The 15,162-nt window shown below is 41.9% G+C and overlaps 1 protein-coding gene across 2 annotated transcripts in view; it reads left to right on the forward strand.

Moving 5' to 3' along the window:
• The window catches only part of LOC137427067 (phospholipid-transporting ATPase ID-like), a 94,014-nt gene that overhangs the window by 35,405 nt on the left and 43,447 nt on the right, over positions 1-15,162 (forward strand). For both annotated transcript variants that reach the window (XM_078778715.1, XM_078778714.1), the window contains exon 19: positions 14,331-14,442. In XM_078778715.1, coding sequence (XP_078634841.1) covers positions 14,331-14,442 — 112 coding nt within the window. The remainder of the gene's footprint in view (positions 1-14,330; positions 14,443-15,162) is intronic.

Below are 15,162 nucleotides of genomic sequence, written 5' to 3' on the forward strand. Positions count from 1 at the left end.
TTGGTACTGGTGCGTCGATGCAGCGCAGGCTGTCTCCCCCCCCCCCCCCCCCAAAAAGGAACAATCTCAGGTCCTGGGTTAGTCTTGTAAATAAAAGTAGTGTCATTGTAAATAATGCTCCCCACCGTCAGTGTGTAGTTTGAAGACCATTCCACAATTCGGTTAACTGTGGGCGTAAGTCTGTTAGGCAGGGTGCAATGGAGCAGCGGGACACATTTATTTATGTTTTAAAAACTGTCGCACTCAGGGTCAGGTTAAAAGTAGAGGGAACTACACCTACGTGTCACACTAAATAAAAGGTGTAGGCCCGGGCCGTGCCTAAGAGGAGGAGGGTGCAGTGTTGCGGATATGAGGACTGTATTTTTTTTATTGTGTGTATTATTATTATTGTTTATTCTGCGCCTCCTGCCTCCGGAGCTGTGTAAAGGTCAAAGGGCGTCCCATAATTAGTCCAAAAGCATGCACGTCAGCCAATCATAGAATACCCCTGTTCGATAGTTATATCTTATTATGTGTTTTAGGGTAAGGCTGTGTCTCCCATTAATTGAAATACTCCATTGCACCAGTGAAAGAGATAGATTCCCTTCATTCCCATTCCCAAAACCTCCATTCCCCCTTTCGTCGATTGGAAATTACCTCCCCTCCAATAACCGCCATTGACCACGAGGCAGGGTCAGAGAAGAAAGGCGTGTCTCCACCTCGTCATAGAGGGGAGGAGTGAGCTAGCCCCACTCGATCAACCATGAGCCAGGGGTTTGGCTAGAGAGGGCGGAGGAAGAGCGATCGGGGAGGTTCGCAAAGGTTGAGGGGCGGGGCCTATATAACCCACGGCAGGGCGTTTCCCAAGGCATATGAGCTTTTACAGGGAGACGAGAGGGAATCCAAGCAGTTGGGTCCAAGAGATGCGCTTTGAGTTGGGTCCAAGAGATGCGCTTTGAGTTGAGTCCAAGAGAGGCGCTTTGAGTTGAGTCCGAGAGAAGTCCAGAGTTGAGCTGCAGCTCGAGCCACCGAAACTGCGTTTACAGCAGCTCGAGCCACCGACACTGCGTTTACAGCAGCTCGAGCCACCGAAACTGCAGCCACAGCAGCGTGGGCCTGGACGGCAGTTTGGAGCAGGGCCGCAAAGGAACGGCGGCTGCCCAACGAGCCGATCGTGCAGCAGTACCCGTGGACCTTCCTCTCCCTCCAGTCATTCACCTCCTGCCAGTCCTATCATCATTCCCCGCGTGAGTCTGTCCTTGTTTGTTCTGTCACAGGGTTAATTAAGACTGTAGGTAAGCTAGCGTTGCACTGTGTCTCTAATATCTTCTGTAAATTATTTTCTTATCCTTCCTTCTTCCTTGGCTATTTTGAGCCTGTAAATAGTAAATAAATTTCGTAGTATTTTCAACCCTTTTCTCGTCTTATTCCTTTTCCTCTTTGCATTCGGTCGCTTTAGAGTTTTCCCGATTGAATAGCGGTGGCGCGATCCGGCCAAAGTTTGGGGTAAATCGGGTGTTAGAGTCGGGGAATAACTGTTCGGCCGCGGTTACACCACCGCTCGGTCAAAATAACATCTTTAACCGCGTCCGTAACAATATATATATATATATATATATATAGATATATATATATATATATATATATATATATATATATATATATATATATATATATATATATATATATATATATATATATATATATATATATATATATATGTATATATATATATATATGTATATATATATATATATATATATGTATATATATATATATATGTATATATATATATGTATATATATATATATATATATATGTATATATATATATATATGTATATATATATATATATATATATATATATATATATATGTATATATATATATATATATGTATATATATATATATATATATATATATATGTATATATATATATATATATGTATATATATATATATATATGTATATATATATATATATATATATGTATATATATATATATTATATATATATATATATGATATATATATATATATATATATATATATATATATATATATATATATATATCTATATTATAATAGCCGTAGATGATTCTGTCTGTCTGTCTGTCTATCTGTTGGGTGTCTGTCCGGGGTGTGGCTTACTCGGTTTGCAGAGTAGCTCCACCCATAGCTCCACCCATTCTGGGAGTGGCTATAAACAAATATCCACCATTTTATTAACTCGCATAGCTTTGAGTCCTGTTTTGTAGGCCCGTGGTGTCTTGCTCTCCCCCAGTTTTATTTCAAATCAAATTCGATAAATCATTTCATTTTTCACAGTCGCTAACATAGTTTTAGACTCGGTTGAAAAAAAACGGGAAGAAAATCCGATGAAAGTTGCCGTTTATAGAACGAAATGAATTCTCAAAGGCCTGTAACTTCAAGGCCATTGAGTCTCTCTCACGCCTTTATCTCCAATCTAACTCACCATATGATTTCATTTTTATCGATGGTTTTACTTTTAGACTCGGTGTCAGCAATAATTGAGAACAATCCACACACGCGGGAAAATGCAGAGATATATTTTTTAAAATCGCGTCATGGTGTATCATACACCGCCCAACATGACACCGCCGGCAATGTGTCGATATATATTAAAAATTCGCTTTTGCTTTTCCGTTATGATATATTACTATTTCGTTTGATGATAGTCGTCACAAAAACGTCAACAATGATGCCGACATATATTTCTTCGTTTTTATTTCATTCAACATATTAGCCGGAAGTAAAATATGTTTCAGGAAATTACCGAGAGATATTTCTTCGTTTTTTTTATTAGTTATGTGCGCATACACTTTAAATAGGTTTATTTGAAATCTTTAATTTTCCACAAACATTCCACACACGCGGGAAAATGCAGAGATATATTTTTTAAAATCGCGTCATGGTGTATCATACACCGCCCAACATGACACCGACGGCAATGTGTCGATATCTATTTTAAATTCGATATATCATTTCATTTTTCACAGTCGCTAACATAGTTTTAGACTCGGTTGAAAAAAAACGAGAATAAAATCCGATGAAAGTTGCCGTTTATAGAACGAAATGAATTCTCAAATGCCTGTAACTTCAAGGCCATTGAGTCTCTCTCACGCCTTTATCTCCAATCTAACTCACCATATGATTTCATTTTTATCGATGGTTTTAGAGTCGGTGTCAGCAATAATTGAGAACATTCCACACACGCGGGAAAATGCAGATATATTTTTTTAAATCGCGTCATGGTGTATCATACACCGCCTAACATGACACCGACGGCAACGTGTCGATACATATTAAAAATTCGATATATCATTTCATTTTTCACAGTCGCTAACATAGTTTTCGACTCGGTTGAAAAAAAACGGGAAGGAAATCCAATGAAAGTTGCCGTTTATAGAACGAAATGAATTCTCAAACGCCTGTAACTTCAACTTCAAGGCCATTGAGTCTCTCTCACGCCTTTATCTCCAATCTAACTCACCATATGATTTCATTTTTATCGATGGTTTTGGACTCGGTGTCAGCAATAATTGAGAACATTCCACACACGCGGGAAAATGCAGAGATATATTTTTAAAAATCGCGTCATGGTGTATCATACACCGCCCAACATGACACCGACGGCAACGTGTCGATATATATTAAAAATTCGCTTTTGCTTTTCCGTTAAGATATATTACTTTTTCGTTTGATGACAGTCGTCACAAAAACGTCAACAATGATGCCGACATATATTTCTTCGTTTTTATTTAATTCAACATTATTAGCCGGAAGTAAAATATGTTTCAGGAAATTACCGAGAGATATTTCTTCGTTTTTTAAAATTAGTTATGTGCGAATACACTTTAAATAGGTTTATTTGAAATCTTTAATTTTCCACAATATAATTTACTTGCCATTTATCATTTGATGATTACGAGACAAATTCCTCTTGAGGATCGTGACAATTCATGCGCTGCGTGGAAACTTCTATTTCCAAAATGAATGAGACGATCGATGAAGAACGCAGACTTGAACAGGATGCAGCAAGAAAACGAATGAGACGGGCGAACGAGTCCATCGACGAACGTCAATGCAAACTTGCGGGGTCACCCGTGGGAATCCCACGGGCATGGATGTGTGTGACATTTCGACATATTGAGTTAGATGCTGCACATTCATTTTTACAAAATGGTTACTGGCAAGTCATCAGATCCAGAAATGGTGTAAAAACCACCGTTTAGAGGCCATTTTTCCCCGCAAAGCGGGGGTTGGCCTTTTCGGGGACCGTGGTAGTTGTTGTTTTTTTGTCCCCTTTTTGAAGCAATGTTTTACGGCCGGATGCCCTTCCTGACGCCAACCCTTTTTGCCGCCTTCAACGACAAACAGGGAATTACCAGTGAACTGGTACTCAATTAGCCGACCTCGGAAGGATGACAGGCTGAGTCAACCCCCCTGGCATTAATTCGGCGATCGACCGAGATTCGAACCCAGGATCCTAAGCCGGCACCCTAGCCGCTAGCCCAACACCAGAAATGGTGTCATGAACACAATTTATTTACGCACAAGCACAAAAGCAAGACGGGCCGATTTCCGATTCCGACGGGCCGACGGGCGAGACGGGCCGATTTCCGATTCCGACGGGCCGATTTGGAGCAAGAAAAAGAACGAGACGGGAGAAAAAGGAGAGAAACGAGACGGGGAAAGCCGATTGGAGAGGCGAGTGAGGCGCGATTGGAGAGGAGTGTGAGGCGCGATTGGAGAGGAGTGTGAGGCACGATTGGAGAGGAGTGTGAGGCGTGATTGGAGAGGAGTGTGAGGCACGATTGGAGAGGAGTGATTGGAGGGGAGTGTGAGGCACGATTGGAGAGGAGTGTGAGGCACGATTGGAGAGGAGTGTGAGGCGCGATTGGAGAGGAGTGTGAGGCGCGATTGGAGAGGAGTGTGAGGCGCGATTGGAGAGGCGTGTGAAGGATTGGAGAGGAGAGGAGTGTGAGGGATTGGAGAGGTGAGGGATTGGAAAGGAGAGGGATGTGAGGGTTTGGAGAGGAGAGGAGTGCTAGGTGGAGAGAGGAGAGTGTCAGGTGGAGACAGGAGAGTGTCAGGTGGAGACAGGAGAGTGTCAGGTGGAGAGGAGTGAGGGGTCACATATTATGTGAAATAACTAAATTCACACCATTTCTGGATCTGATGACTTGCCAGTAACCATTTTGTAAAAATGAATGTGCAGCATATAACTCAATATGTCGAAATGTCACACACATCCATGCCCGTGGGATTCCCACGGGTGACCCCGCTAGTATATATATATATATATATATATATATATGATATATATATATATATATATATTATATATATATATATATATGATATATATATATATATATATATATATATATATTATATATATATATATATATATATATATATATATATATATATATATATATATATATATTATATATATATATATATTATATATATATATATTGTTACAGACGCGGTTTTAGATGTTAGTTTACCGAGCGGTTTGGTATTACCGCGTCCGAACAGTTACTCCCCGATTAGAACCCTATCCCGCCCGATTCCACTCGAACGTTGGCCGAATCGCGCTACGCTAAATCAATGATGGAAAGGACACAACGGCTGGGATAAATGACACGACACAAGGGGTACAGTTCTCAAGACCTCCGGAGGAGGATATAATTGGTGATGCAGAAAAGGGGTAGATTACACGGTAAGAGGTAAAGCACAGAAAAGATGGGCACTTAAACACAGTCTTATCTATCCCCGACAGACCACAGACAAACGGAACAAGACTGACTTACACGGGGATTGATGGCAAGGAAGGACAGGCAGTCGATAGCACAAGGTGCACCTTGGCTCAGGGGCAGAATCAACACGGTCCGGTCCAGAGATGCGGGGAGGTATTTCAGCGCTCGGAAGGTGGCGTCTTCTCTCTCCAAGCTGGGGGCGCATCTGACGTCACCTCCCTCTTCCTGCGCATGCTCAGCGGGGAGTGACACGCCCTCGGCTCATTAGCTCTACCCCAGATGGAATCGGTCCGCCGCTTCTATTGGGTGCGGGGGGTTACCGGGCTCCGCCCTTGACGAGGAGCTGACAGCGAGCCCCTGCGTGGTAACCCCGTCGGAGCACATGTTCAATGGCGGCTAACCAAGCTGGAATGAGGACGCACACTCCCCGCGCCGCCGCCGCTGTTGTTGTTGTTGTTGTTGTACCATGAGGAAGAGCTGCGGGGAGGTATTGGGAGGTCCTAAACTTTCTAACGGTGCCATACAATCACATTCTGGTGCAACGAAGAGTCAGAATTAATGGAAACGAGTCCTTAACTGACATAGACTAAGAATAACTAGCAAGATGTCCTATAGTTGTCTACGTGAGATGCGGTGGACCTGGATGCGACATTTAATGGGAGAAATAGGGGGAGGTCGGGGCTACAGAGTGTTGTTTACAGAAAATGGGACTAGGGAATGGGGGATTGGGGATAGTTGGGAAGTATTGGGGAAATAGGGGAATATTTACAAGCGGATATGGATGGAGACCAATCTCATATCCGCAACAATATATATACATATATATATATATATATACATATATATATATATATATATATATATATTTATATATATATATATATATATATTTGTATTGTGTTGTCACTGAACTACTCCCTCAAACTTTTGTGAAATCGTACCAAACTTCTGGTATGCACCTATCTCTCCCATCCGTATGTCCTAAGGGTATGTTTTTAGAAAATCTTTCCAATTTTTTTTTTGGGGGGGGGGGAATTTTTTTTTTTCAACTTCAATTGTTTATAAAATGTAATATCACGTATATTACAAATACATTTGTGCATTATGATTGTTTGAATTATGATTGGTGGAAACCATGACGAAACAGCAACTCAGGTACAGTCATTTATCTATATATCTATATATCTGGGCAGTGTCTGTTGTCTGTCTGTTGTTGAGTTCATGTGGCCCGTTATTGTTGTGTTCCACTCCAGAGTTAATTTATTTGTGAACCCAAGGTAATTTCTTTTCTACAAGTACAGCTTCACTCCTTTACACCCTTTAGACACTTTCCACCCCTTAACCCCCTTTCGACCCTTTCCACCCCTTAACCCCCTATAGACCGCTTCGAAAAATCGAAAAGAATTCCCTTAAAATCGTTTTTGATGACCTTTTCCGTGCACTATTTGTGTTGCATCACAAGTTGCAATGACGAATATAAACTGATATCTCGAAGCGAAACCGATGTTGAAAAGTGAAATGGAAACGACTGATCTATGGATCATCGAATGGGAATCCAGAATGAAATGCTGTTGGAAATTGCTGAAAGCAAAGCTATGAGGAATATAGAGAGAGGAGGAAGGTCGGAGCTGAAGAAACGATGTGGAGAGGGTTATGTGCCTGGAGATGGTCGGTTGGTATAGAAAGAACTTTGGTTATATTCCATCAGGCGGTAGGCCCAAAACATGCCTAAACCCATTTCCCAGCTGAGCTTTCATCATATCACCGTCACTCCCGAGCAGTACTCCAGAGGCACAACAAGCATGGATTGAAAATCTTAGCTGATAGAATGCAACAAAGTTGTCAAGGTTACCAGCTGTTACCAGCTGCACCCATTGCAACATATAGTCTAGGGCGATTAGTAATTTCGTGTTTTTTGTTTGTTAAAATTGATTTAGCAATGGATTCTGCTTCAGAATATTATAGAGATGTAAAAAAAATAGGGTTCCATTTTTTCTTTTACGTCTAATAGGTAGTAATTCGAAGAAATCCAAGATGGCCGCCATAAAATTTGGAAAATACACTTTTGTGCATATCTTTGTATCTAGATATCATATAAACATGAATAATATGTCCTTTTATATGTTTTCAGACCCAAGGAAGCCATATCTGCCATTGTTTTTACAGAAAAATGCAAGGAAATTAAAATAGTGGGCAATATACCAGCCAAAATGGAGACGGCCGTCGTGAAATCGGATCGTATAATTTCCCAATTAGAATCGATTCAATAAACAATCTTCACTGATAACATTTATTTTGAATACACACACACGCACACACACACACACACACACACACGCACACACATACACACACACCTAAACATAAACGATGAATGAACATAAACGATCACATAAACGAATGCCTCATTCATCCTCATCCATATCTATCACACGCGGTTCATTGATGTTTGCTTTGTTGTTACAACTGTAACCCACACACCCACAAACTTCAGTACAAGGAATATTGTTATTGCGACAGCTACATCTTCCCATACACCCTTTCTTGCACCCACAGTTCACGAGATTCATTATTGCTTCTGGGGCTGGAGGATTCAGGCATCGACTTGGGGCATAAACCCCATCATCCGAAAGTAACTGCCAACCATACTCGACAGGTGATGGAAGGGACGGATGGCTTTCTGCTGCCTTTCTCCATATCATTGCGATATAATGTGCTCGCTGAACGTGTAACTTTAGCGAACCAGTGGTAGGTGGAAGACTCTCTCCCTCAGCAGCACGGTTGGAGAATAAGAACCAGCGAAGCTCGTTTACTTTCGTGTGAACTTTAGACTTGTACAGCAGACAGACGAAGCGTTCCAGCTGGGAACACACTTCTGGTGACGGATCAGTTTGTCCCAAAGACTCCAGAGCCTCCCATATCTTGTTGTCACATGTCATGAAGACCTTAAAGCACCAGTCCTTGCTCCTGCCAGCGAACCTTCCAGACATGTCACTTCCCGTGAATGCGTGGAATCCAAGTATTGCAGACGCACGTTTCTCTCCTAGCATGCCATGATTAGGTTGGACTGCAATGCTCCTCCTCAACTTTCCCTTCCCAGTGAGAAACCTCGTAGCAGGTGGTAGATCGTGAAATCTCTGAATCAGTAGGAGGAAGATATCGGTATCTGGCGAATCAATGATAACTTCTGCATCTTTGTCGACTGTGAGAGCATGCAGAATTAAGAGTGTATCGGCCTCTTCTTGGCTGTGCGTGAGTAGACTGTCTGGAACTTCAGTGTTGCCCGTGGTCTTAGTTCCTGATGTCACCATGAACTTCTTCAACTTGTTTGGATGAGCCTTGCTGTAAGATAGACACTTCACAGCCAAGTACTCTGTAAGCTCTGCCTTGGTCTTCACATTGGAAAGGAAATCTTTGAGTGAAATCTTCTGGATCAATGTACTATCCCTGACGTGATAGTATGTTGATTTCCCCTTTGTCCTCTTTAGGCGCATTTTGTCTTTCAGTGAGTTATCGATGTATCGGTCGAATACCAACCTCACGTCATCATAATGCACGGCAATATTTTCGAGGCGTTCAATGAACGATTGAGCAAAGTCACTGCATGTAATCATTTGTTCTGTTTTGGAGATCCCGTTAACAAGAGCCATGCCATCAATGATTTATCACTCTATGGCGAGAAGTAGTCTCGTTTTCATTGATCACTCCTGATCTTGTGGTTGTGTCTGGGTTTTGGCTGATCTGAGAGGGTTCCTGCAAATTTTGGCTTGAGATTTCATAGTCAGTTGATGGGTCATTAGTTTCTTCCCCAGCGTGTGCTGCTGCATCATTCAAAGCGGCAATTCCCGCGTCTTGATGCTCATTGATTTCTGTCGAAATAGGTTCTCCTGGTGGATCATGTACATCCTGCTCTTCAGGCTCAGCCAGATGCTCAAGTTGACGAAGGATTTTTGCCTTGTCGTATGCCAACAAGAGGGATCCATCAGATGCAAATAAAGAACGTGGAACGATGCCAAATTCATAGGTGCCAATACATTCTTTCAGGTCGAGCTCTGGTCGGCTCCGTGAGATAACGATGAACCTCTGCAACAATCCTCGCTCTTCTTTGACTTTGATCAGCTTGTCGCCCGATCTCACTTCTGTTGTGGCATTCGAACTCTTGAATGTTCGAAGTTTTCTTTTCGTCATTTTGTCCCACACAGAAAGTTTTCCCTCAGCTAAACGATCTGTGGCAAATTGCTGGAACATCTGTTGTCCGATCTCGTCGCGCTCTAAGATGTCGCTGGACACTTTTTCATTCATGACTTCTTTGGTGAGCAGGTTGTAGACCTCGTCTACTTCCTCTTCCATAAATGGATCGCCATGTTCACGGAACACCCTAGAAAGCTTGGAGGCATGGCTCATCACCCGGGAAAGCTTTCCCCCCGTGATTTCGTGGTGTTGTTTTCTGCTCTGGTTTTCACCAAGACCATATCCCTCCGCAAACTCGTGCAGTGACTTTGACAGCTCAGGTGCAATGAGGAAGAACTTGTCAAGCGCCTTCTCATTTTGAGTTATCCCTACGATTCCTCCAATCACCTTCAGTGTACGGTTTTCTTGCTCAATGCCATGGTCTGGGGCTATTGATGTGAAGCCTGCCAATCCTTTTGTCACACAGAAGTTCCCTTTCATGAATTCCCTCCACAGTTCTGGGTGCTGCTTTTCAGTCTCCTGCATTGTTGAAATGTAGAGAGGGAGCAACCGAGCATAGTTTAGATGATCGTGAGCGAAGAAGTACTTCGTGAGAGACTCGATGCTCTCCATATGCAGCAGCAGATCACGTTGTCTTGTACTTCTAATGAACAGAAGGATAGTCTCAAACTGTTTCATGTAGTTCAGGATGAAGCGCTGTATCTTGTTTGTGCTGACCTCAAATTGTTCCAGTTTTTTGGTCATATCTCTGGACTCCATCATGGCCAATGTTTTTTTGAGAATGTCGCATAGATTCTTCTCTGGCTCCATGCTCCCGCTGATGTCTCTCTGATATGCCTCTCCCAGACGAACAGATGACTCGTTCAGATAGGCCCTTTCTTCAGGTTCCATTGCCAGGAATCTCTGGAAGTACAGGTTGTACAAAGCGATCAGTGTTACCATGTGTGCCTCCAGAGCTCGATACAAGTGCCTCCCATTTAGTATTTGGCTCACTGTGGTTGGCGAGAAAAGTCCAGCCTCGACCCATGCCTGATCAATTCCACTCCCTTCCACGTATTTTCCTAATGCAGCTAAGGCCCAAAACACAACATGTAGCTCACCAGGTCGGAAGAGGAATTGCTTCCTGATGTCCTCGCGTTCCACCCACAGCTTCATCGCCAGGTCGTATAGCTGCAAATCGAGAGTCATGACTGTGATTGCCTCACTCCCCATAACACGAGTTGTGATGTTGTGAGCTCTCATCAGACCCGTGTACAGTGTATCATAGTCTGTAGGAGGCGACCTTATCAACGGAGGAACGAGAGCAACATTGGTCTTCTCACTGGACGAAGATAGCAAGGAATTGAAGGCTCCCCACGTCCCCGGAGCTGTGAGTTTGACGTCAACTTCTCCTTCTTCCTCGAAGTTCAGGCATCCAATCATCCAGGTCATATCGGTTTTCTTGTTCTTGTCTGTCTCGGGTTTTGATGTGAGCAGCTTGCAGTCGCTCTTTCTCTTCTCGGGTGCTGGCTTCTTGCAGGTCAACGTTTTACAGCCAACTGCATCATGTATCGTTTGAGCTTTTGATGACCGGTCAAGTTCAATTGGTGGTATCATGGGTGATTTCTCCGGTGATACAGGCTGGTAGATCGCAATTGCTGTACCATGAAGGGTATTCATCCCGCAAGGAGTTGACTCTAGAAAATCGATGTTGTCCATGGCAAACCAGACGAACGTGTCCTGAACCAACCATGGTGGTAGACAGATGCCTCCGGTGGACTCCATTTGCTTCAGTACGGAGTTGGCAATGCTGGTCTCAATCTCCATGACCTTTTTGTAGGAGATGGCGAGGTCCAGATGTGCAAGTTTCTCTACAAGCACCTTGGATCGTGTGTTTTTGTGTATGTCGAGAGCTAAGCCCACACTCAATGGAGTTTCAAATCGTTGTTTGAATGATCCATCCTCGCTTCTTGGTTCGTACGATACCTGTCGGTCAGATTTATAAGCACCGACAAAGTGCTGCGCCAACAATGATGCACTCACACCAATGGAGTCCTCCCTGTTGCTATTTCCTACTTTCCTTGTTCCCATGACTGCATGCTTGCAGAAGATGTTGAGCATCGGGGGTGGCTTGTAATCAGCAAAGGTTCCATTAAATTTCCATGCTGGGGAAGATGCGATGTCTTTCCTCAATATTTTCGCAGCTCGCAAAAGTACTTTAAAATCGTCTTTGATGCTGTCTGCTGTAATTGTGCTTGATATCATGTGGTCTTTGAGCTTTGTGGAAAGAATCTGCTCTGGCTTTGTTTTGTTTGAGGGCCGGCTGAAATGAACATCGGCAATGTTGTCTAGGATCAATTGTTTCAGGTATGGCTTATAACTATGGTTGTCTGAGACCGGAAAGTCGTGCTCCTTAAGTAAATTGACATAGGTTACATGAATTTCATTCATATTCAGCACAGCATTTTCAGTAGTATCATTCAACGCAGTTTCAACAATTTCAATGAGTTCAAGGTCTGATAACACCTGACCAAAGTTAACATTGGTTGTTTCTGTTTGTTTTTCCGTCTTAACTATAGCACGTTTGGCCTTAACTACACATGGTAAATGATATTTCATGTCCTCAGCCATTGCTTGCAATGGGTCAGGCGAACTTATGACACTGTTCAGTCTCACTTTCAGATTGTCATTACTTGTTTCTTGGCCAATGTTTCTGATCTGGAGTCCCATGTTCTTTGTTGACACATTGTGTAGTTCACTTCCTCTGTCTTCCTGGCATATGACACATCTGAGCGCGTCAAATGTCTGTTCTCGGGAACACCTTCTGGATGTTGACGTGCTTTCCCCTAGATCACTAGAACTTGGTCGTCCTCTCTTTTTCAGTCGGATTTCTGCGGCACTGCCTGATGTTGTTCCTTTCTCAAACCTAGCCTTTGCTCGATCAATGTGCATCTTATTGGTAACATCTTTGTAACAAGCTTTATGGTAGCGGAGACCTTTTGCGAGCAATTCTTCAGCAGAGGAATATTGCAAACGTCTATTCAATGATGCAAACGTTGTTTCACCATACGTGTACTGTTCCTCAGCACCTGCCATCAGTTTCTCGACAGAGGAGAGTTTTGGTTTCGTTACAAAGGTTGTATAGTCTGTTTGCCCTATGGCCATTTGGCATACAAAACAAAGTCCGAAATCTACTGACTTCTCAATCTTCCTGGGTGGTGAGTCACTCATCTTGAAGGTAGGTGTAATTTTCTAGACACTCTTGAACTGTCGTCGGTCCTGCAAAGATAGATACTACTATTCAGATTCACATTTCGTCAACAGTCAAAACCAGACCTTAACTAGATGGTGGAAACTTAATTAACCGATTTCATGCCGGCCGACCCCACTTTGGCTGGTATATGTCCACTATTTTATTTTCCTTGCATTTTTCTGTAAAAACAATGGCAGAAATGGCTTCCTTGGGTCTGAAAACATATAAAAGGACATATTATTCATGTTTATATGATATCTAGATACAAAGATATGCACAAAAGTGTATTTTCCAAATTTTATGGCGGCCATCTTGGATTTCTTCGAATTACTACCTATTAGACGTAAAAGAAAAAATGGAACCCTATTTTTTTTACATCTCTATAATATTCTGAAGCAGAATCCATTGCTAAATCAATTTTAACAAACAAAAAACACAAACAATATTGTTATGACATATGGGCCTGCACTAATATCTTCACTGAATATTTACACTGAATTCCTGTTTCTACCAATAAACATACTTAGCCTCTCGCAGGAATTTGATTTCTGTTCATGAAAATTGTAGGTGAATTAATCTTCAATGCACTTCTGCTTATACACACATACATACGCATGCATATACTTACGCTAACATTTGGGGTCTGCCTAGCAGGCACGTAAGACATCGGCCATGATAAAGCTCGCAGTGTTAAGTGTGGAAATTTCTGAGGAGATTGCGGATGGCTCAATAGCGCAGTGGGCTGTTGATGCGTTATCAACGGAGGTCCGTGGTTCGAGCCCCGTATTGAGTCAGAATTTTTTCACAATTAGCCCCTCGCAGGAATTTGATTCCTGTTTATATAAATATATATATATAAAAAGATATAAGATGGATTAAATAAGATTAAGAAAAATGGCCTTAATCTTGATAATATGGGCGGGGTCTTTTACGTGAGCGTGGTTGAGACAGCCGGCTTAACATGCCTTCTGAATGACTGTGCACTCCCATGATGCATTGCTCACAGTTATAGTAGTGCACACCATGTGAACCTTTTAATAGGATCAAGTTTTCTGTGGAATTTACGATCTCTGTTCATGTGGTACATTTGGCGTTTTTTAGTAGAACTTGTCGGTATTTGAAGCCAGTTGTAACCCGCAGCTGCTTGGAGCTTCAGCAATTGAAGACCGCTTACAAGAAGGAGTGCCAGATACCATTTTGAGCCTTTTGTCAGCCAAACTGAGAGTTTGGGTCCTTACTGGAGATAAACAAGGTAACAATTGGTTGGTCTGATGGTAAATGTTGACATTTTAACATCAGAGAATGATGCTGTGGACATGAATAATATTTTAAATTGTCCAATTGTTTATTGTGAGGTATTTCTGATGTCCTCATCGAAATTCAAAATGCCACGTATTGGAACTTTGTCATCCACATTTCCCACGTCATCCACATACAGGGTGATTATTTTATTCGAGAACCATAAATAATTCCCATACACGAAAACTATATCTCTTAGGAACCTAATATTTTGCGTAATTGTTGTCTCAAGTTACAGAAAGATGTAACATGATCCTGGGAGAGATTTATCAGGTATCATGTGATTTATCATGTGACCCGGCAGTAACATTTAACCGTTTTCACTGTCATATTTACCTTCATTGATGCAATTTAGCCATAATGTGTATAAAAGTGGTCGTTAAATATCCTAACCAGAACACCACTCAGTAGAGCACATACTCCCGCCGTGGGTCAAGTTGGAATAGTACGATTTCACAAAAGTTTGAGGGAGTAGTTCAGTGACAACACAAGACAAGACAACACAAGACAGACACTGCACGATATATATATATATATATATATATATATATATATATATATATATATATATATATATATATATATATAGATATATATATATAATATATAGAAGATAATGTTTAAAAAAAACAACGCAATTTCACTTACATTTTCGGTTTCAGCGTTCAATTCT

Source organism: Myxine glutinosa, chromosome 5 (genome assembly GCF_964187855.1).
Source record: "Myxine glutinosa chromosome 5, kmMyxGlut1.1, whole genome shotgun sequence".
NCBI classification, from domain to species: domain Eukaryota; kingdom Metazoa; phylum Chordata; class Myxini; order Myxiniformes; family Myxinidae; genus Myxine; species Myxine glutinosa.